Source organism: Elephas maximus, chromosome 1 (assembly GCF_024166365.1).
Source record: "Elephas maximus indicus isolate mEleMax1 chromosome 1, mEleMax1 primary haplotype, whole genome shotgun sequence".
Taxonomy (NCBI): Eukaryota; Metazoa; Chordata; class Mammalia; order Proboscidea; family Elephantidae; genus Elephas; species Elephas maximus.
This window is the reverse complement of record NC_064819.1, coordinates 204732280-204756415: the sequence shown is the minus strand read 5'-3', so window position 1 is coordinate 204756415 and position 24136 is coordinate 204732280. Positions and strand designations below refer to the sequence as shown.

At 42.1% G+C, this 24136-nt stretch overlaps 1 protein-coding gene across 4 annotated transcripts in view; it reads right to left on the bottom strand.

Annotated features, from left to right (window-relative positions):
* Positions 1-23494, bottom strand: part of MYB (MYB proto-oncogene, transcription factor) — a 45693-nt gene extending 22199 nt beyond the window's left edge. For 2 of the 4 annotated variants that reach the window (XM_049901626.1, XM_049901635.1), the window contains exons 1-14: positions 23220-23494; positions 18815-18932; positions 16684-16755; positions 15018-15110; positions 14546-14766; positions 12487-12721; positions 10338-10418; positions 9616-9720; positions 7116-7370; positions 5851-6213; positions 4168-4310; positions 2943-3057; positions 2726-2851; positions 1871-1981 (exon numbers count right to left, since the gene is read on the bottom strand). In XM_049901626.1, coding sequence (XP_049757583.1) covers positions 1871-1981; positions 2726-2851; positions 2943-3057; positions 4168-4310; positions 5851-6213; positions 7116-7370; positions 9616-9720; positions 10338-10418; positions 12487-12721; positions 14546-14766; positions 15018-15110; positions 16684-16755; positions 18815-18932; positions 23220-23242 — 2061 coding nt within the window. In that variant the 5' untranslated portion in view covers positions 23243-23494. Of the gene's footprint in view, positions 1-781; positions 1149-1870; positions 1982-2725; positions 2852-2942; positions 3058-4167; positions 4311-5850; positions 6214-7115; positions 7371-9615; positions 9721-10337; positions 10419-12486; positions 12722-14545; positions 14767-15017; positions 15111-16683; positions 16756-18814; positions 18933-23219 lie in introns of those variants that run through there. The other 2 variants (XM_049901645.1, XM_049901655.1) reach the window with 2 other exon arrangements.
* Between the last annotated feature and the right edge of the window lie 642 nt (positions 23495-24136).

The window sequence follows — 24136 nt, the reverse complement described above, 5'->3', positions numbered from 1 at the left end:
CCTCAGAATAGTACTTGGCACTTAGTATATGTCTAAAAAATATAATAGTTATTAGCTCTGATTCTCTATGAGAAAAGCACAACCATTCATACATTACAAACTTAAAAAGTCAGGCTAACAACTGATGACTGCCCTGACAGGGAACACGACAAAGAGCCCCTGAGGGAGCAGAAGAGCAGTAGGATGCAGACCCCAAATTCTCGTAAAAAGATCAGACTTAATGGTCAGACTGGGACTAGAAGGACCCTGGAGGCCATGGTCCCCGGACCTTCTGTTAGCCCAAGACAGGAACGATTCCCAAAGCCAACTCTTCAGACAGGGACTAGAAGGACCCCAGGGGTCATGGTCCCCAGACCTTCTGTTAGTCCAAGAGAGCAACCATTCCCAAAGCCAACTCTTCAGACAGGGATTGGATGGGAATATGGAATGGAAAATGATACTGGTGAGGAATGAGCTCCTTGGATCAAGTAGACACATGAAACTATGTTGGCATCTCTTGACTAGAGGGGAGATGAGAGGGGAGAGGGGGCCAGAAACTGCCCAAATGGACATGAGGAGCGAGAGTGGACGGAAGAACTGTGCTGTCTCATTAGGGGGAGAGCAATTAGGAGTGTATAGCAAGGTGTATGTAAATTTTTGTATGAGAGACTGACTTGATTTGTGAACTTTCATTTAAAGCACAGTAAAAAAAAAAAAAAAAAAAATTTTTTTTTTTTTTAAAGATTAATTAAAAAAAAAAAAAAAGTCAGGCTACCTGTGATGGTTAAGATTGTGTGTCAGGATGGCTGGGCCATGATTCTCAGGGTTTATATGCAATCATTCCCATGATGAGATCTCCTGAGAGTAGTCAATCAGTTGAAAGGGCGTTTCCTTGGGGGTGTGGCTTATATCCAAATATAAGCAATCTTTCTGGTTTTTTGCTCACTCTGGATCCTGTGGCTGCCTCCTGTTCGTCTGACCTCTGGTTCTTGGGATTTGAGCTATCAGTTTATCTGCAGGTCTTGGGATTCGTTGATCTTCACAGCCCGTAAGCGGAGCCCTGCTCTCCAACCTGCCGATCTTGTGTTCGCCAGCTCCTGCAGCTATGTGAATCAGGAGAAGCCTTGCCGTCTTGCCTGCCAGTCTTGGGATTCACTGATATTCACAGCCTGTGAGCAAGAGCCCTGCTTTCCAATCTGCAGATCTTGAGTTCGCCAGCCCCCGTGGCTATGTAAGTCCGGAGAAACCTCTATCCTAATCCACGGACTTGTGACGTTCCAGTCTCTACAATTGTGTGAACCATTTCTTTGATATAAATCTCTCTTTGTATATATTTATACACTTTACTGGTTTTGTTTCTCTAGAGAACCCCGTCTAAGACACTACTACCTGAATGCCAAAGCTTTTTTAATAGTGGTAACCAAAGCCATGTAATATTGTATACAATTCTGGGCATCTACTGTGTACCGTGGTTGGCACTATGCTAGATGCTACATAACACCAAAGAAGACACAGTTTAACAAGAAGGCAATGCCAAATTTAGGAGATAAATAAATCAACTAAAGAAATTACAAAACTTTCGTTTTCATAGAAATAAGTACATTCTCACAGCAGATTTTTTAAGTGAGAAGAATTCTTAAATCATAAGAAAATAAATTATGAACAATTCTGCAATAGAGCAAAATCCGTTTATATTACATCAACAAAATTTCCACTTTATATTTAACACTTTCATAATCACATAAAAAATAATCATGTGTGTGAGAGAAAAGTTAGAAATAGGAGGCATTTGATGCCTTAGAGGGTGCTGAAATCGCAGTAGCCCTTCAAGCCACACACCAAATTCTGCAACACACCAACACAATGTGGGGGCTCGTGCGCATATACTTACTGGCACATCTGCCCCAGGTGATGACTGCGTAAATAACTGAGCGTTCAGACTCTCCCCTTCCCAATGGTTTGAGCAGAAGAAGTTTCCCGCTTTATCAGTTGGAGATTCCACCTAAAAGCAAATAGGAAGTCCTTAGTTGTTCCTAGAACTTCTCATGAACATTTATACTCTAGAGTACATTTCTGGCCAGTCTGAAACATTTACCCTAATGAGCAAATAAGCTCAAGAGCTTTTGTATCTAACCTGTTAGAAATGCCACTTGCCACCAAGCTAAAATTTTGATCTTTGCAAGCTAGATTCTCCCACTTTTACACACACACACACACACACCCACGTAAAGAGTCCCTGGGTGGGACGAACGGTTAAGTGCTCAACTGCTAACCGAAAGGTGGGTGGTTCAAACACATCCCGAAGTACTTCAGAAGAAAGGCCTGGCGATCTGCTTCCAAAAGGTGATAGTCATGAAAACCCTACGGAGAGCAGTTCGACTCTGCAACACGTGGGCTTGCCATGAGTCAAAACAGACTCGACACCAATTTTTTTTTTTTTTTTTATATTTACTTAAATCCGCGATTAAAAGTCTAGTGAAAAGCTGCCTGGCTTCTTTCTTTCTTTCTTCTTTTTCCTCTCTAGCATGTTCTCTGTCCAAACCTAAAATAGACAGAGGTAGCTTGACTTCCCAAATGAAAGGTCAAAGGCCTACAGTCTGGCAGTGCCTTTTAACTCCATCTTGTATGAAAATCCTGTCAGTGGTGCTGTTACACAGCACAGAGGCCAGAGGCATTCAGCAAACTGAGCAAGGAGCAAAGCAAGCAGGGTGTACAGCTCGTTCCTTCCCAAGGATCTCGTGTTTACCTCTTGTTTGATTTTCTTCAGTAAAGGCAGTCCGTTTTCTTGAAATTCAGCAACCATTCCAGATTCATCAGATTCCTGTTTGATCACATCCTGTATGTCTTCCACTAGATGAGATGGTGTCTGAGGCTGAAGGAAAGAGTGCATATTTTTACATCAGAGGACAATTTCTGTCTGTGCAAATCAACCAACCAAACTCAGTGACTTTTCTAAAACTTACTAGCATCTTCAGGGGGCCATATTTAATTTCTTGAGCTGCAAGTGCATGTTTGAACGGTGTAGGAGTTCTTGGAGAGCTTTCTAGGATTGACCTTTTGATAGCTGGAGTTCTAAAACTTTAAAAAGAAAAAAAAGTTGTTCAGTATAAGAAAGCCCATGTCTCTTACATTGTTCTACCTATTAAATTTAATAATTTTCTTTTCAACACAAGAAATTGTAAGGCAAGTGAGTATGCTGATTAATCACATATATTACGAAAAAGATAATGCGTACATCACATATTTTCAAATATTTCAAAATATTAGAACTAAGAGCATTAAAATATTTTTCATCTTTAATAGTTCTGAAGTCAAGTGTCATGACCTAGGTCTTTAGAATGACCACAGCCATTGTGAAAATCTGATGCCATTTGCCAATCAATTTTATCTATTCATTAACACAGAGCCCACATTAAAAAGACATTATGTTAACTTTTAAAATTATCTTCTTGTACTTCAAAATAATAAGATTGCATTTATTTGAAAGTTTTTTTTTATAATTCATACTGCCTCTCTCCACCATTTGTTTAAAATGGTAAAGCCTTTAAACCAAAAACCAAACCTGTTCCTGCTGAGTCAATTCCAACTCATAGCGACCCCATAAGACAAAGCGGAACTGCCCCATAGGGTTGCCAAGGAGTAGCTGGTGGATTCAAACCGCCAACCTTTTGGTTAGCAGCTGAACTCTTAACCACTGTGCCACCAGGGCTCCTTTACTGGATATAAATGACGGCTTCATCAGCTCTTGGTTTCTAATCATATAACATTCTTGGGGGTGTTAGAAAAGGTTCTATGTATACACAAACTTCAAAGAGAAAAAGTAAGATTTTAAAAACATGAACCATGCTCACTCTTACTTTGAAGCTTATCATTGAGATGAAATCAAAGATTGAAAATCTTGTTTTCAGCAAAGAAGAAAAGATTTTACTGAATGGAAAGAAAACCATATGAAAACAACCTCCACATATATAGGAAATTTTGGAATGAATGACAAAGGATAATTTTAATTTATCCCTCTACCTCCTACCTCTTGGTAGTGGTAACATGCCCAGGACAGATACATTCAATGTAGGAATATGCATGATTATATACATACATGTGAATTAGTAATGTGGACTAAGATATTTGGACACTATATTCCCTTAGTTAAATAAGATAAAGAATTTTATTCTTGAACCAAGGACTTACATAGTATTTTCCTTTTGAGTTTTCACAGTCTGGTCTCTATGAAATGGCGTTGTAACAGTCAATTTGTGACCATTGAGAGGGGTGGAAGCTAAAGAAGGCATTTCCAAGTCTAAGTTTTCATGGTTACTGGAAGTGTTTAAAAACTAAATATGGGGGGGAGGGGGTGGAAGAAAAAAATTACATTAGATTAAACAAATTCTTTAGCCCAGTTTTAAAAAAAGCCACACTTTGATAAAAAGCATGTTTTACTGACCCATTATATAAGATAATAAAAATATAATAGGATAATAAATAAAAATACCCAACAATGAAGTGTTGGATATGGTAATATTTAATTCAATTGAGCGCACACAAGATTTGGAGTGTCATTTCCAAGAAATAAAATCTAGCGTCAGTACTGAAAGACTTGCAAAATCCTAAGAAGAAATTCTCACTAAATGACACCTGCCATTAATGAGAATGAGGTGTACATTTGATTAATGTTGAAAAGGTAAAAGGGTTTTTTTAGAAAGTAATCATCATCTTCTTTCAAACTGTTTTCTCTCTTTAATGATTTTATGAACTAAAACTATTATTACAGTAGTTTTACATTCTGGGAAAAAAAATAGGTGCTCCTGAAACACATGATTCTAAGGTCAAGTACTGGGAAAGACAGCATATCATAATTGCCTCCTGGAAACTGACAGTGTGCATCAGTATATAAAAAAAACTCTGAGCCATCCTGTAGTGACGAAATTAGTTTTTAAATGTGTTTGATTCTTTGTTTCCCAAACTCATATTCCTACATATTTAGATGTTTTTCTGGAATATCTATTAAAGTCTTGCAGAATGAATATTCTGCAGAACATAGTTTGGAAAACACAGCCCAAAAAACAAGACAATTCTTTGGTGGGGTACCATTTGCTCATACTGAAAGCTGTGCTTGAAACAAACTCAACATACATAATTGGAAAAATGTTTTAAAGTGCCACATTAGCTATTGATTTCAATTATCTTAATAATTTAGGAACACAGGTCTCTGATAAGAATTATAATTTCCATGCCATAAAAATTTAAAAAAGAAAAAAAAAAAAGAGACAAGAATACTCTTTGGCAAAACTGTGCTAATAAAATATTATAGCACAATTCAAAAGAGCCAATATTGAGAAATTAAAATTAGAACAAGTTATTTTCCTTAAGCATTTGTTCCTCATCCTCTTCTGAAACATTTCCATTCATAGATGGATTGGAACCTCTGTACTGTCTAGCTTTTAGTTAAAACCCAAATGTTACCAAAACATGGTTCAGTCCCCCCCTCCCTTTGGTCAGTGAATCACATAATAAGGGAACAAAGATGCAGAAAAATGTTAAAATGTTAAAAGGGAAGGAAGGGATGAGAGAAGAAGAAGGGACAGAAATATTAAACTCTAGTGTTGTAGGAAATAAAAGCACATGCCATGCAACTAACCATTTTCCAAACCAACAAACAGTAAGCAAAATCATTAAAACACAATCACCAATCAACCTGCAAGCAGCCTACACTTCGGGAGGTAGTCTGACTTAGCAGCAGCTAGCTTCGACAATGGAGTGAAATCAGCAGGGCAACAGGAATTAGTCATTTGTTCCAAAGGATTAGTTTCTAGATTATTCAGGCTCAGGTGTCTGTTGAAAATTAGTAACATCTGTGCAGAAATTTTGATCTACCTGCGAGGGAGAGAAGGGTAGGCTTTTGACAGGGGAACGCTTGGGACTTGAACTGCTGACGTCAGCAAATATGAAGGAGCTAGAGTCTCCGGCGGCTAAGGGGCTGGCCTGCCCCCGCCTTTTTCGAAGGATGACCAGTGGAACTGTGCTGTGTCTTGTAGGAGGGAAGGGCTTGGGTAGGTCAAGTGAACCCTCGCTCAACATGCGTTTGTTCAACCTCGTGCTAGGCTCTCCTGCAGGTCTATTCACATTGCCCTCTCTTTGCTGAAGCTGTAGGGCTTTGCCTGCGTGGTGTTGGCTAGGTGAAAAATCTGCTTCTTCAAAGAATTCAAAACTGCTGAGATCACACCATGATGAAGAATCCTGAAACAATGTGGGAGGCGCAGAACTTTGAGACAGTGTGTGCATGATGTGTGCCATCACCTGAAACATAGCACTGAGAGAGAGATGCTATATGCAAAGAGAACCCCTTGCCCCGCTGACTTCTTGAGAACCAGCTTCAAGGTTAGCAATGGTCCTGTTACACTGCATTAGAGGGTCTACTATGCTGCCTCATGGTTGATCCTACACGTGCGTCGCAGGGACCTTCTGACATTCTGTCAGTTGCATGCATCTAAAGCAAAAAGTAACCTTTTCTAGGCATGTTATCGGCAAGATTCATCTCCTGTCCAACGGGTATGCAACAAATGCTTTTTAACCAACTGGGAAGCCAAAGGAATTAACCAAATATCTGCTTATGAGGTGCTGAACTCAAACTTGTTTCACTAAAGATGACCTGACTCAGTGGACCAGTTGGGACTGGTAATCAAGCATCAGTGTTTGGGGAGGAAGCCATACAGCACCACCAGTGAACTGACTACCACTTCAGATACACTGATTTAAGCTTTGAATAAACATGACTCTTTATATGCTATCCCAAAGCAAAGCGAAGTTCTAGAGAAGCACAAAATAATAAAGTAAAAAAAAAAGTTAAACATAACTCAAACATCATTCCCATAATCCAAACTCTGCTTATAAGTTATTATCTTCACTACTAAAAAATACATGCATTTTGAAGGAAAAGGGTGCAACCTTTTATCTGGGTCGCTTATGAAATCATAACTTTGAGAAAAACTGGATATACTAAGATTAAAATCATACTTTTACCTTCACATTAACACATGCTGATAACATGACTTGTGCTATAGAAAATGGCAATGTTTTAAGAAATGGGTTTCCTAATCCCCCTTCCAAAAACATTAACTTGCCTTAATCATTTTACTTACGGAATCTATAAATTGGAGTGTTTCTGCAAATTCTAAGAGGTTCTTAACATTGTCCAGAATGGTGCCCTGGTGGACGATCATGCACCTTGCTGGAGACGCGCTTTCTTCCGGTAGAGAGCCAGGATCCACTGGCAGAGATGGAGTGGAGTGGTGCTCTCCCAAACAGGAAACAGGTGCACTGTCTCCATGAGGTCTGCTGTGGTCGGCGATGGCGGTGCTGTGCCACCCGGGGTAGCTGCATGTGTGGTTCTGTGTCTAAGAAGAGGGGAGGGGGGAGGGAGAAATAAAGAAAGAGCGGGGAGAAGAAAGGGAGAAGGAACTTAGCAATGAAATTGCACAAGGTATCAGATGCTGTTGGAGGGAAGATAAAGTTGGTTGCATCATCCAGAACTTACTCCTATGAAACAGTTGTCAAGATGTTTCCTTTTATCAATGCAAGACCCTGCTTTTTAATAGTGGTAGAGTTTGTCATCTACATGATTACCTTAATTTGACAATCATTTTGTTAAAACTGCAATGAGTGGGACTCTGTTACAAAGTACACCTCTCACAGGGAGTGTCTTAAACATACACTTGAACATAATTTCTACAAGGCCCATAAATGTTTGCTAGGAGTTAAGAATTGTCCTATTTGCTTGCTAACTCACAAAAAAGCTGTTACAAGATTCAAGAGCCTGAGTTGCTTTCATCTGCATATATTCTTGTTGCCTCTCTCCCTTTCTAAGGCTACAGAATGCACTGGGGCAGTGAAGGGCTGCCAACTCAACGTGGTTAGGAAAGCAGAAGGGCAAGTTAACAGAAGTCTCCTTTCAGCATGATCATGCAACAGGAGAAATTGCAAAACATCAGCTAAAGTTAAAAAGTGGTCGAACTAACATATCACGCACATAATCATTTTATTATTTAACGAAAAGAAATTTGCTCCTAAGAATACCTACTGGGTGTCACTTCTCTTTGATTCTATTTTAGTTGGTCAGCTACATATGTTACAAAGCACTAGCTGCATTCCCAGTTTGCTGCCCAATCACAAGAAAAAAAAAAAAAAAGGCGAGAATTCAGTAGCCACCCACAGAGCTTCCATGCATGCAAAGCAAAGACAGTGGCTAATGTTATTTATAGAAAAGGTAGATCTTTTTTTATGTTTATGTACTGAATGGGCATCAAACCAAGGTTGAAATGATAAAGTATGAAAAACTATGTTAAGAAAAGTATTAGAGGGGTGGGGAGAGAAAAACACTAAATAAACAATAAATTAGGGGTAACTTTGGTGAGGGGTAAGACAGCACACAATACTGAGGAAGCCAGCACAACTTGTCCAAGGCAAGGTCATGGAAGCTCCATGGACACATCTAAACTCCCTGAGGGACTGAAATACTGGGCTGAGGGCTTGGGGGCCATGGTCTCAGGCAACATCTAGCTCAGTTGGCATAACATAGATTATAAAGAAAATGTCCTACATTCTACTTTGGTGAGTAGTGTCTGGGGTCTTAAAAGCTTGTGAGTGGCCATCTAAGATACTCCACGGGTCTCACCCCATTGGAAGCAAGGGAGAACGAAGAAAACCAAAGACACAGGGGAAAGATTAGTCCAAAGGACTAATGGACTACAACTACCACAGCCTCCACCAGACTGAGTCCGGCACAACTAGATGGTGCCCGGCTACCATCACTGACTGCTCTGAAAGGGATCACAATAGAGGGTCCTGGACAGAGAACAAAGTCCTAACTCAAAAAGAAAGACCAGACTTGCTGGCCTGACAGAGACTGGAGAAACCCTGAGAGTACAGCCCACGGACACGCTTTTAGCTCAGTAATGAAGTCACTCCTGAGGTTCACCCTTCACTCAAAGATTAGACAGGCCCAGAAAACAAAATGAGACTAAAGGGGCACAGCAGCCCAGGGGCAACAACTAGAAAGCAGGTGGTAGGGACAGGAAAGCTGGTAATAGGAAACCCAGGGTCAAGAAGGGTGAGTGTTGATCTGTCATGGGGTTGATAACCAATGTCACAAAATGATATGTGTACTAATTGCTTAATGAGAAGCTAGTTTGTTGTGTAAACGTTCATCTAAAAAAAAAGAAAAGAAAAGAAAAATAATAGAAAAAGGAAGAAAAAAACCAAATGAATAGGTACCATATCTTCATTACAAGATGCACAGCTTTTTTAAAAATGCAGACTTTCACTCATTTTTCTTTGGTAGTCTTTGAATTGATTATAGACCTCATGGAGGAAAAAAAAAAATCAATGACAACACTCCTGAGTGGGATATTTTGGTGCTACTACAATACAAAAATATTTCCAATTTAGTCAATATACATTCTGGCATCAACTGTATTTGATTACAAGCAATTCTCGTGTTTAAATATTGTTAGTAGAAACACAGAGCCTTGATTAGGATAATATTTAGAAGAGGAAAAAAAGGATAGAGGACAGCCAGTGCCTGGGTAAAGCTAGTATCCCCCTCGCCCCACCCCTGTCCAGGCAAATAGTGACTATACTTACTGATAGCGCCTGTTGCCCTTTTAGCTCATTCTCAGTTGACATTAGGAGCAATTCTAATTCCTTTATTCGCTTTTCTTTCTCCGGGTCTTCATCATTATAGTGTCTCTGGAATTAAAAGTTGAGGGAGAAGAAGAGACAAAGATCTGATTGGAAGTTGCAAATACAATGGTAACTACAATCTACAATCAAGAAGTACCATACACAGCCTAACGTTTCCCTAGAGAAACCAACGCCAACTGAATTTGGCTCCTGTAGAAATCTTCATGAATGTTATTCTGGACTGAAGAGAGCAAGCCACAGTGGATGCTAACTGATAAGCTCTTCCAAAGTATAAAAAAAACCAAAAACCCACTGCACTGAGTCAATTCCAATTCACAGCAACCCTACAGAACAGAGTAGAACTGCCGTGTAGGGTTTCCAAGGAGTGGCTGATGGATTCAAACTGCCAACCTTTTGGTTAGAAGCCATAGCTCTTAACTGCTGCATCACCAGGACTCCTTCCAATGCACAGCAGCAGAGAACCAGAGAATTCCAGAGCAAATTCACTCCGGAAGCAAAGATTGGTAGCTGGCTGGCCAGAACTCCACCCCTCCCTTCCACCACTCCCTTCTCTTTTTACTTCAGTTGGCCAAGTAAGGATAGGTGTTCAGATGAAAGAAAGAAAGCATTTCTTAAATCGGAGCCTTGAACAGCTAACAAGTTTCTTTAGGAAATGATCTTACCTGAATGGCTGCAGCAGCTGGCTGAGGGACATTGACTATATTTACATGTAACGCTACAGGATATGGAACATGACCAGGGACCTAGATCAAAAAGCAAAACAAAGGCTGAGTCACTCATGGTTACATAGGCTTCAGGGGACTTGGCTTCCTTAGGTTTTGCTCCAGGATTGAGAAAATAATGCTTTACTGATAAAATTCATTAAGCAATAAAGAATAATCTGAAATTTACTCAGTCATTTTAAAGTGGCTAGATAGCTAAAGGAGCCGTGGTGGCACAGCGGTTAAATCGGCTGCTAACCAAAAGGTCAGCAATGCCAATCCACCAGCCGCTCCTTGGAAACCCCATGGGGCAGCTCCCTCTGTCCTATGGGGTTGGTATGAGTCAGAATCAACTTGATGGCAATGGGTTTGGTTTGGTTTTGTAGAGAGCTAAAACATAGTGAAAGAAATCTGAAGTGTGCGTCGATCCTGACGGGAAATATTTCTTCATTAGGGAAGATCAATGGAAAATATAATCTAAAACGCATTCATGAATGTGTGAGAGAAGTTTTGATGGGGAAAAGTGATGGCATTAACTGTTTGTAAATAAAAACATTTTTCTTGGAATAATTATGGGTTTTAATGAAGAGCATCGAACCTCTAATGATAGTTCATCCACCTGAGACTTTTTTGGAAAGTCTGTGGCCAAATGGATGAAACAAATACAGAAGGGTGAAAACTGGTTCTGAATATGTTTAGCATAGAATTTGCACATAAGCTCTGTATTCTAGGGTAAAGTTCATCGTTTATTACTGTTAGTTTTAAGATGAAAGTTTCTTGATTTTTTTCTCTTCATCCTTTCTTTTCTACCCATTATGAATTATTTCTTTCCTAAGTATAATATCTAGAAATGAGAAAGGAATCACAATGGTCCAAATAAAGACTGAAAAAAAAAAAAAAACAAACAGACATCAGATAATCAATGCCACAAAGTTCTTTTCCTGGTTCAGAGTAAGGGCATAAACACTGACTGAATGAATAAATTCAGACATTTCTACTAGATTACTACCAGACACAATCTTAGAATTATCAGAACTTCCGTAAATCAAGCTATCTCTCCTTTAAGGGTAATATTACATTTGCTTTTTATTTTGGAAAAGAAAAACATTAGACAACAAATGCATCTCCATTCCTCCATACACTTCCATTCAAGAGCTAACTTCAAATTAGATTTGAAGTAGCAAGTTACAAAGCAGAGGTTTCAGAATCAAACAACATGGACTGTAGTTAGCACTATCTCTATGAGCTGTGCAATCCTGGACAAATCACTTAACATCCTCATTTTTGGACACATAAAACAGGGATAACAATGCCTACCCTTACCAGCTTCAAAGGGCTTAGGGTGGGATCGGTCATGATCATGTTTAGGGGAGCTCGCTGAAAAGTATACAACTATTAAGTGTTATTACCTCGTGCTAAAATAATCACGTCTCTCACTCAGGGCTTTGAACCAGTTCATCCTGGTTCGAACCCCTGCTGAGAATTTGCATTTCTAATCAGTTCCCAGGTGATGCTGATGTTGCTGGTTAGGGGCCCAATTCTGAGAACCACTAGTAGAGCAAAAAAACCCAAATCAAACCTGTTGCCATGGAATCGATTCTGACTCATAGGGACCCAATAGGACAGAGTAGAACTGCCCCACAGGGTGCCAAGGAGTGGCTGGTGGATTTGAACTGCCGAACTTTTGGTTAGCAGCCGACTCTTAAACACCACGCCACAAAGATTTCTGGGGCACCACTAGTAGAGCCAAAAAACCCAAATTGAACCTGTTGCCGCCCAGTCAATTCCGACTCATAGCAACCCAACTGATCCATAGGTTTTCCAAACAGTGGCTGGTGGATTCGAACTGCTGACCTGTTTCTGTCTACCAGCCCGAGCTCTGAACCACTGCGCCACCAAATTTTGAGAACCACACTGCTCTACTGTGTAGTACAGCATTGTGGTTCTCAGAATTTGTTGTATATAAGAATCACTTCCGGGAAGTTGTTAAAATGTAGATTCTGGTTCAGTGTACCTGGGGTAGAAATGCAAATGCTCAGCAGGGGTTTGTACTGAACAAACTGATTGGAAGCCCTGCTCTCATTAAACTAAATTCTTAGGAATGGCTTACATTTTGTGCGTCAGAAATGTGGTAATAGGAATAGTCATTGTTAACTGAGGGCTGGCCATTTGGAGGGAGCTGAGCTGAAGGTGGAGCATGAGGAAAACCTATCAAATGACTGTTCTTCTGAAAACTTGTGGCCACTGTTGGCTGACTGACTTTAGGCGACTCCTGGAGATAGCCTTCCTGTTCGACCTTCCGACGCATTGTAGAATTCCAGTGGTTCTTGATAGCATTATCAGTTCTGTATAGAAATATATCACATAAAAATTTTACAAGCAAATATTTCAATTCAGATTAACATTAAATGACAGAAAACTGTTTCTAACAGAGATCTTTTCTTTTGGACCACTAATAGTTTTTGTTTAATCCTTTTGGTCTTCTCTACCTCCGAAGACCATGCTTTCTCTATAGGCTGATTTACAATCCATTGACTTTTCTTAATTCCATAACTGGAATAGATGTACTTTTCTATAAATGTTGGTATCTTTGGGCCATTTTATTTCCTTGATAAAGGTGTATTCTCCACACAATCACCCTTCATGTTCATTCTGTTTGTGGTACAAGACTCTGGTGTAACTTAAAGTTTTGGCTCGCCTAGGAAATTACTCCTGGTAGTGTGGTACAGCACACAGCCCACTAGGTACTCGGTGAAGTCAGTGAATAACTTATGCTGCTGCTGCCTCACTGTCCGCTTTTCATCTTTCATAGCACCAGCAAGAAATTCTGAGTTCAGAAAAATCCCACCTTTTGAACACCACCCAAACTGTCCTATAACCAGACAGGTAAGGGTGGAAAATGGAACCCAGGAGGGTAACATGCTAACCCTCAAAACATTTTCAAACTGCACAGCCTTTCTACTAAAGTCTTTCATTTCTCAGGAAAACAGTTTCTCAATTCAAAAACCGTTTTAAGCCTCCCTTTTACTATTTCGAGGCGGGTGGGGGATGTAAGTGAAAGAAAGAGGAAGTTCAATTGCCCCTTTAATTTTTAGAAGAATCAACAGCATATCCTCTCAGGCCATATGTGATAAGAGGCCTCCTTTTACTAACCTCTTAAATTCTCTAAGCTTATACTGAACTAGGATGAAGGAAATGCTATAGAGCATCACAAGAAAACAGGACATGCACCATCGTAGCCATGGCTTCTTTGAAACAACCCTTTCTCCACTTTTGGATATGAAACTCAAGAAGAAAAAGATCTTTATTACTTTCTGTCTTACATCGGAGCTCTGGTGGTGCAGTGGTTAAGAGTTTGGCTGCTAACCAAAAGGTCAGCAGTTCAAGTCTACCAGTTGCTCCTTGGAAACCCTGTGGGGCAGTTCTACTCTCTCCTGTAGGGTTGCTATGAGTCCAAATTGATCCAATGGCAGTGGGTTTTGGTTTATCTTACATTATTTTTGGACTGTAGTAAAAATTTTCCAAATTCAACAAAATCTGTTATATAATGTTTAAGTGGGGAATATAGACAAAAAAATGAGCTTCCACAGTTATCCCTCATAATGATGTCATTTTCCTGACTTGTTCATTAAAAAGAAAGCATTACACTGACATGATTTAAAAACCTGGAAGGTGTGTGGTAATCCTGGAAATATATTATTTTTTTACTCAAAAGAAAAAAAAATTAGGAAATGTGGTATAATAAAATAAACTCCAGTATCATACAAAATGGTGACCAAGTTCCTTCTGGCCTCTTAATCAGCTGTCTGAACTCAGACCAGAGACGAACTGTCCTCAGTTTCCAACAATGTGTTTAGTGTTTGGTAGTGCACTAAGTGCTTTGGCCCTATGAAGTAGGTTATTACTCTTTTTGCAAATGGAGAAACTGAGGCCAAGGGAAGTTAAAAGGCTTGGCCCAGGGCTCATGGCTGGGTGGCTCCTGGACTTTAACTCAAGTCTTCAACAAGAAAAACTCTAAGATCTCTTCCAGTTCTAAAAGCCATGGTTCAGGTTCACCCAACAAATTACAATCGATGGAATGTAATCTACTCGCCATACATTTAAAACAGAATTTTCAATACCCACTCCCTCATTCTTCCCAATCAATATATTTTTTGACATATTATTACCGTCCAGGCAGTAGCTTTGCGATTTCTGCCCATCTGTTCCCCAGTCTCTTGTGTGCCTGGTAAATAATTCTGTCTTCCTCTTCTGTCCAGGAGGTTTTCTTAACTTCTGGATTCAAGTGGTTATGCCACCTCTCCCTACATTGTTTTCCAATTCTCCCCTTTAAGTGCTTGGCAATAACAGACCAACGTTTCGGACCGTATTTCTGTACAAGCTCTATCACCTTCAGATAAACACACAAAAATAACCTGTGTTTTAATGTTATGTAATGAGTCAGCGTCATCATTCTTCAGGGTTACAAGATCTTCAGAAAAATTCTAAAAATCTGCTTTCATTCACTGGAAATATAGGCATAGGGTCCTTTACTTCCTGTTTGCACACTTTACCTGTTTTCTGAAGTTGGAAAACATACAACAAAGGTGTCTTGGGAATATTTTTAAATGCGAGTCACACATCAATGAAGAAAGGACTTACTCTCTGGTCTTCTTCTTTGGTCCAAGGACCTTTGATGAGTTCAGGGTTTAGTACTTTCTGCCATCGATGCTGACACTGCACATCTGTTCGATTCTAGGCCAAAAAAATAAAGTACACACTGTCACGTCAATATGATTTGATGTACGCGTGAAGACCTGATTCTAATATGAATTATATGTAGAAAGCATACAGTGAAAGCATTCAAGAACGTGTTCAGGCATGTTTTGGAGAGCCCACATATCACTCACTACTTACAGCTAAAAAATAGACAAAGAATATATCAAAGTTGCATCTAAAATTAGAAGCTCTGCCTCCTGAGGGAAACAGTCCCGCTACTTGAACTAAAGGAACAGCATATACTGCACATGGGCCTGCCAATTTAACTTCAACTTAACCTCAGTCTGTTTCATGTGGAAGTGCCTATATGGCCTTAGGCTTCTTAGAGCTTCATTATTAATGTCGGGCTTTTATGGAAATCCATCCTAAGTGACTAAAGTTTGCTTCCCATTCAAACTGAGAGATCTGCTTCAATTCAGGGCCAGAATTCATATTGTAAAAGGAACAAAGATAAATAAAAGATAGGCCCTACCTTACAAGAGATTATAACATTATAAGAAAAAAATTATAATTAACTATAACAGAAGGCAAAATTTGATTCATGCCCAAGAAAAGACCAATGTAAAAAGACACTGAGGTGGGGAGAGGCACGTTCTGAGGATAGAGAAATTATGTCTCCCTCGGAGGAGTCAGGAAAAGCTCTTGATATGGACTTTGAAGGATGGACAGAATTTTAACTGGCAGAGAAGTAAAGGGAGAATATTCTAGGTGGTGGGATCATCAGGAACAAAAGGCTATAGGAGAGAAAGCAGAAATGAATGTAACCAAACTTTCTTACAGAGAGGAAGTAGGAAACAGAACTGGAGCTGAGTAGGGGCCATAGAGGAGGGCCCTGGTGTGTCAGCCAGGTTGAGGCAGTTTAACTTAATTTGGGAGACTCTAAAGTTGCTGTTGTAGGTTTTGAAAAGATAAAGTACAGCTGCATTTTAGGAAGCTCGATCTGCCATCTGTGGGTGAACTGGGACATGCAAAGCTGCAAGCAGGAAAGCCGGTCAGGAGGCCATTGAAAGAGTCTAGATGAGAGGGAGGGAGCCTAACCTATGGAAGCAGTGGTGAGAAAGAATCAAAAGGGACCAATGACAAAGGAATTCCAGACTCGTAATTTAAATATTTAGTAAATGCTTGGATGTAGAAGATGAGGGGGTGTGATATATTGAAAATGATCCCAAAATTCTAAAACTGGATGCCAGAGGCTGCTATCGACAAAAACAGGGAATTTAGAAGAGGCTGATTGGGAGAAATATCTTGAGTTTAGTCATTTACCATGTAATAAGTCATCAAAATGCTAAATTATATTACCTTGATAAATGAAGGCATAAAACAGAAAGCAAACTTTTTTAAAAAAGTTCTAGAACTCCTTTAGCAATCTATCTAGAAATTCTAATTATATGCATGACAATATAAATTATAGACGGGGTATTTCGCCTCTGACTTCTTATATGTGAGGAAATACTATGTATTATCTTAATATCTTCTAGAATATCTTATTAAAACACTTGGGAGAAGCTTCCCTTTTGAAAAAAATAAAAGAAAAAAACTACTAACTTACCGGGAGATAGTTGGCAATAATTTTCCAGTCATCTGTTCCATTCTGTTCCACCAGCTTCTTTAGTTTTTCATCCTAAGACATTTAAAAGTACTCCTAGGATTATCAGTCATTTACTATGTAACTCTGTTCAAGTTGGAATAAAGGAGGGAACCAATTCAATAATCCAATCCAGGAAAAAAAAAAAAAACTCTCAAAAATATCCAAATACAACAGGTATTAACGTGACGTACTGGTTTAGAACATAGATCTATTTAGAGTCACACAGACCAGATTTTGAGCTTGGACACAGCTCCTGATGAGTTGTATAAGCTTGGGTATATAATTTTATCTTTCTGGGCCTTAGTATTGTTATCTACAAAAGGGGAAAGCTGACATCCATAGGGTTATTTGGAATTATATGAGGTAATTATACAAAACATTGTGCATAATGCCTGGCACATATTGAGTATTTAACATATGGTAATTGTTAAAAGTTTTACTTTGTGGAGAAAAAAAATAATGGACTCCAATGTTAGATTTAGCAGACATTTAACTATCACAATAGATAGGATCTTGAGTAAAAAATTCAGTATTTTCAGTTAGTTCAACCTCTTTCATACAAAAAAATGGAAGACCACTTTGTAATTGAGCTTAAAAGGCATGTACGATGTAAGAAAATAGCTCAGCGTTTGTATCAATATATTCATAAGTTAAATGAGGTCTGCCTTACTAGAACACAGAAGACGCTAAACATCAGTGGGCAATCCGTTCTTTCAGTTTAAAGACTGTTCACTGTCCCACCCATTCTCTAGTGCCTTTCTAAATGTATTCCTTCAAGAGAATGATAGCCTTATGTTTCTGCAAAGGCAACAACATTCACACACAACATGGGTCACTGGCCACAGGAATTAGGAACCAGTGTTAAGGAAAGACCTTCTTTATCTCTAAGGATCATCCAAGTGCACTTCCCATGGGCATTTTCTATGGGCTTCACTGGAAATCCCGACTGGCTTCACTGGAAATCCTGCCTGGCTGCCAGTAGGGGCTTTGATTTAAATGAAGCAGAGTGGAATGAAACTGAGGAAGAGTTAATAGCATTTATTCTAACATGAATCCTCCCAAATAAATTGCAAAAGATGTTGAGAACATTAAGGAAAAAGAAACTTTTCCCAACACATTACTAATTTTGCTACCTAAGTATTTTCCCATTCCTAAAAAGATTAAGTTTTAATAAACTGGCAGAAAAAGAAATGTGGGAAGCAGACACATCTCCAACCATTATGGAATGCTTTTAGAATATACCCGTTGCCTTCAAGTCCATTTTGACTCATAGAGACCCTATAGGACAGAGTAGAACTTCCCCATAGGGTTTCCAAGGCTGAAATCTTTATGGAAGCAGATTACTATATTTTTCTCCCAAGGAGTAACTAGCGAGTTCGAACCATCAATCTTTCAGTTAGTAGCCGAGCACTGTTACCACTGCGCCACCAGGGCTCCTATACATACATGTATATGGCTCTGTCAAATATTATATATCTAGACTATTAACTGAATACATTATAACAAGATGAGTTCTATGCAGTTTTGGAGTTTTTTCATTTTGTTTTTGGAAACAGCCATTTATTCATTCTGGGAACATTTATTCATATTCCGCTTTGTGTCAAGCAATTCTGGGTTTGGGGAACAAAAAAATGAGCAGATGGTTAGCCCTGCTCTCAGCAGTTTTGCAGTCTACTGGGGAGGCATATATGTTACAGCAACGATAAGATCTATGGCTGGACAGGAATCCAATTGCAGGGGACCACAGGGGTAAGCATGCAACTGTGTTTGGGGAGGCTAGGGGTAGCTTCATAGAAGAGCTGAGGGGTGAGCAAGGTAACAAAGAAGTAGTAAGAGGTTGTGGGCAACATAATAGGCAGAGGGAAACACAGATGTAGCCTAAAGTGAAAAGAGAGAACGTTCATTGAATAGTTTGGAAATGGTTGGCAGAACATACAATCCAGGGAGTGGTGAGAGGTGAAGTCGCACAGGCAGGCTATGATCATAAAGAGGCTGCTAATGAGTTTGACACCCGTAGTAGAGCTGACATTTTGTTTTTCATAAATTGACACACTCAAGGCTTTTTCCATGTTTTGATAAAGTAACGAGTTACCTCTTCCCTGGTCCACCTAGTTTTCCCCAAATGACGCTTTCCAGACTTGGGAAGCAGCCCATCATAGTCGTGATCACACATCTCAATGTCTTCATCATCCTCATCACTACTGTATATGCTGCCAGAAATAAAAGTGGGCAGACGTAAGCTGGAACAAGAGGATTTAAACTCTTGGATTACAAAACTTTCCACAAAAACTCCCCAACAATCTTTTTCAAAGTTTACGAAGATAAAACTCTGAAAACTTGCACAACAAGATTTTATTCAGCATTCTGTCGCTCCAGCATTGTAAACTGGCTCTGCTGTTATTGGTATCCACAGATACGGCAAAGGACCTGGCACTTTCTTATTACTCTGCATGTTTAAACCTGTTGTTACTGTTAGACTAGGGACAAGTTATACATTTGGCAACCTTCCCACCAATGGAGGTTTACATTTAAGACTTAATGTTAGAGACAGTAAAAGGAACAAGAGCCCATATCCTTTATATAAGAACACACTCCAAAGCCTTGGCATACGTCACATTGTTTAAATAACATTTCCCAAACAATAAACAACTCGAGTATGTTATTTCAACGGGGCTGGTGACTTATTAAAAGAGAAAAAATTCAAGTTGTAATATACTCAATAATATAATTATAATCATCCCTTAAAGATTAGAGGATCAGAAGAGTCTAAGAGGATGGATTTAAACCCCTGAGGAAGGATAAATAAGACCATTAAATGATCCAAGTGTTTTGTAAATAACATTAATATCAAACTGTTCAAAACTCAGGCTCAGGTAGATCCAACCTGTGGCTATGCTTAGAATACTCAGTTTCCAAAGAACCAGAGGGGATAATAGGCCACTTATAGTCAGGATCTTAGTTACTCTTTTGTTGTTATTGCCTTTCACTAAATGGTGTTTGAAATATCCCAGAATGTACCTAATTCAAAACTAAGGGATTCCCCCCAGAATAAATCTGTGCGTTTAAAAAGAACTCACGGCTGTTTTTAAAAGAGCTTTTTCTGTTACATAGCTGACCAAAGCAAGGAATTTTGATGACTTTTGAAGTAACTCTATATTTAATGTTTATTAATCAGGTACTGTATAGATGAGAGTACTTTTAGTTATAATGTTACTTATAAAATTTAAAATATGAGGAAAATGTATCATTGTAATATTGAGAAATCCACCAAATTGAGAGCATTAACAATACTAATATAAAGCAATGTCATAATGTAATTTATTATTTAAAAAAAAAGAAATTTATAGTCCCATCAGGTTTTATCTTTCCAAACTAATTCACAAGTGTATTTTACTGAGCCCTACAAGTCAAGCTACAGTGCTTGCCAAAAATCCTGAGTCTGGGGTTCTTATAATTTAAACCTATGATTTTGGATAACAATATGAAGACCCAGGATGTACAGTGACAGGCAGGATGTGATCCAAATTTAAAATGTTACCACAAAAAAAGTCCACTAAAGTGTATTTATAATCTGTAATCATTTCTTTCATTTAGGAGCTATCCTTTTAAACAAGAGCCTAGTTCTGTTTCACATTGTAAACAGGAGGCAATGAACAATTTCTGGTTAATAATAATTACTACAGTTTCCTTTTCATATGAAATATAAGCATCATAAAGCAAAAAAAAATTATAATATTTGGAGCCGTAGGTCAGCATCTTCTGAAAGGTTGACAGAGAATTCCTAGGAAAGTCCCCAAATGAAGTGGCAGCCTTGTGAAACATCAGGGATACCGGGAAAACCAGAGTAATCCAAACATGGAGTCACAGATCCAACTCGTTTTAACTTTCTAGGTTTGACTGGATCTGGAGACAACCTTTTCAGAACTGAAGGCTACGTTTTCCAAACTAGTAATTGGGCACATCTCTCTTGGAAACAGCTTGGCCCTCAGGTACAAGCAACATATTCAACCGCCCACAGGGGGCAGCCAACATCAGGTGAGGGAGAATAGGAATCAAATAGAACCGGGGTTCTGGGGGCAAAGGTGCCAGTCCCAGCTCTGCCTCCACCGAGCTGCCTGATTTGGACAAATCACTTCCTCTCTCTTAGGACCTCAGTTTCCTTGCCTCAAAATAAAGGCTTGGATTCGCTTTCTAAGGTACTTCTCAGCGCTAATAATGGATGATTCCATTTCTTTGGTGCCACTGAAAAAGTAAGCACAGAAACAGAGATGTGCAAAACCAGGCCTTAGGGGAAAATGTGGTATGTGACTTCTGCAGGCCTCTAAGGGGCCACGAGGGGGGCAGGGCGAGTCCAGGGCCCTCACATAGTCAGCCCCCTGACTATGTGGCACGGAGGCTCCCCTTTGAGCTCTGCAAGCGATTTCCTGGCTCTACGTTTGTCCAGGTCGCCTTTGTAGCATGATTAATTTCAACTAAAGACCTGAAATAACTTTTCCTTTATCTGCTCTGACAAGATCTCAGACCCAACAGTCAGAGGACTTTCAAAAGATGATTTCAGGGTTGATGCACTCGACTCCCCACCTGCTAGACCCGGTGTGGTTACAGGAGTACAACTATGAATATTACATTCTGTCAAGGAAACAAACCGTGCAAAGAAACGAAAAAGAAAAGGGGCGCTAGGGGTTGGGAAGAGGGTGGGGAGCGGGAGGAAGTGCCTTGTGGCTGCTACTGTGATTCTAGAAAAGGGGTTCAGACTCATTTCGCTGACCTGGTTAATAATCTCTGCGGAGTTGACGCTCGCCCAGCAAGAAACGGCTTCAGGCCCGCAGCGGGGTTTCTCTTCCCCCGCCCTGAGGCAAGTTCAAGGCTCCCACCCCTCCCGGCCACCTCCCCTCTCGGCTACCTGGGAGCCGCAGGGAACCTGCGCAGCACCGCCCCGCGGGGGCAGCCGAGACCTCGGGGCGCAGGGCCTCAAACCGCGCCTCTCTCTGCCCCCTCCTCCTCCCCCCCCTCCCCAGTTTCTACTCTCAAAAAATATAGGTGCCCCCGGCTGCTCTACTGTTGTGTCTCAAAGGCGAAGGTGAAGCCCCTCAAGGGGCAACACCCCCACGCGCGCGCGGCCAGGTCTCGGGCAAGGCACAGGGATTCGGGGTCCCCCCCCGGTAGCCTCCCTTCCCCTCCAGCACCTAGCCAAGCCTTGGCGCTGCTCCCCGGTCGGGCAGGCCCAGGGGTGCCACTGCAGGGCCCACACCAACGCTCTTTGCAACTTCTCAGCGTCGCTCGAGAACAGCAGCCGCTGGTTCAAAGACAAGCACAAGAAAATCTAACAATCCCGAAGAAAAGCGGGTGCATGTGTTCTGTCTCCACGACTTTACCCCAGAGCCCCTTCATGGGGGCCTGCCCCTCCCCCGGGCTCGGCCCGGACGCCCTAAGGTGGCGGGCGCAGGGCGCGAGAGGAGCGGCGACCTCAGCCGCGTCCACGTGTGTGCGCGGCGCACCGACCTCTTGCCCAGGGGAAGGGCCCGCGGGGATTGCGTCCTGGTTGCGCGGCAGCGGCCTTGGGTGCTGCAAGCCCGGTCACTTTCCACAGAGTGGCGACTGCGACGGCCGCCGGGCTACCCCCTGCCCACGGCGGCATGCAGGGAGCTCCGGCGCGTCCAGTCTGGGAAGTTGAAAAGATAGTGGAAGCTGGAACGCCAGTAACTGACAGTTCGGACGAGCATCGCCTTCATTCTCGGTTCCCTCTTCCCGTCCGCCTGGCCCAAATATAGGGGATTTCACCCGTCATGCAGGCGAGCCTCCCCAAGTGCAGTGACATGTGCGGCGCGGACGTGTGTGTCTGTGTGTGTGTGCGCGTGTGCAATGTTTGCATTAGAAATAAAAGTCTCCCGGAGAATGATTAGAACCTTCAAAACCAGCGGTTTGAACACTTTTCGAACGCAGTGACCCCTTTCCTCCGCTAAAATCTTCTTTCGAGCCGCTTGTCAGCTGACACTTTTCTTCTCCTCCACAAAGAATGAATGAAATTTAAATGAACTACGTGCAGCTACTACGGTCCGGCATTTTTCCTATATCTGCCATATGCTCTGCACTTCCAAGTCCAAACATATCTCAGTGCATCCAGCAATTATGCCGCGACTCCCTCGCCGACACCCGAGGCATCCAGCCAGGCACCTGGTGGGCTCCCAGGGGCTGGTAGGCACCACTCTGCCCTCGGTTGGAAAGTGCTGTTTTTTCCCCCTAAAGAGCAATGTATCCCCTTGCAACTTGCAAAAAGAGCCACAGGGCGTCCTTCCCAACGTCCTGTTACATTTCCCGCATAGACTTTTCCCATTCATCGGTCTCTCAAGCGACTGCTGCTGCCCAGGCAGGGGCTCCGGGTCTTCCAAGGATCTGACAGCCCCGGAGAAGCGCCGGGAACGAATTCCCACCTGCTCTCGGGCGCCTCACGCCCAGCGCGCCCCCGCCCTGCGCCGCCCTCCCGGACTCCCCGTTACCTGTGCCGGGGTCTTCGGGCCATGGCGCGGCGGGCGCGGGGGCTCCGCTGGACGCCGCGGGGACCGCACGGGGCTGCCGCCTCGCGCTGGCCGCCGCCTGCCTGTGTCCCTCCCCGGTTGCGCAGCGGCGCTCCGCACCGCCTGCGCGAAGTTTCTCAGGAGAAAGAGGAGGAGGAGGTCGCAGAGGAGGAGGAGAAGGAGGAGGAGGAAACAGGTAGATATTAAAGTATAAACTCTGTAAACAGAGATGCCATCAAACAAAGAGCTTTGGACACTCCCCCTCCCGCCAAATCTGGCGCCCCTGCAGTGCGCACGCGCCCTGCCCGCCGCCTCCGCGGTCGCCCTGGCTGCCGCCCGCCGGGTGCTGGCCCGGCCGCCCCGCTCCCATTCTGCACTCGCGCCGCCGCGCTGTGCCTGGCGCGCCGCGAGGCCGGGGCGGCGCGCGGGCGGAGAGCCCACGGCCGGGAGGGGCGGCCGGGGGCCGCCGCGGCGCCTTTTCCTGCGCAAACCCCGCTCCCGGGCGGCGGCGGCGGCGCGATTCCGCGCCAGGTCCCGCTGATGCCTCCTCTCCTTCTCCTGGACGGCCGGACAGCCGTCGCCCCACTCGGCGTGCTCCCCGGCACCAGAACCCGGGCTCGCCGGGCTCTGACTCACTGTTGCGGGGGCGGGCGAGGAGGGGACTCCCGCATTTGGGATTGGATTTTAGGCTGGTTTAAAAACTCAGCTCCCTGGAGATGGGGAAATTTGGGGGGTGGGGGTTGGGAGTGGAAGTATATGTTTTAGTAGGACATTTGGCTAGGTTTTTTTTTTTTTTTTTTAAATAAAGAACATCCCTAAGTTGTTAGCGACAAATGGCACTTAAATACGAGTGGGGCTGTGACTATCTCCGCTCACATATGGGACACCCCGGCCAAGCT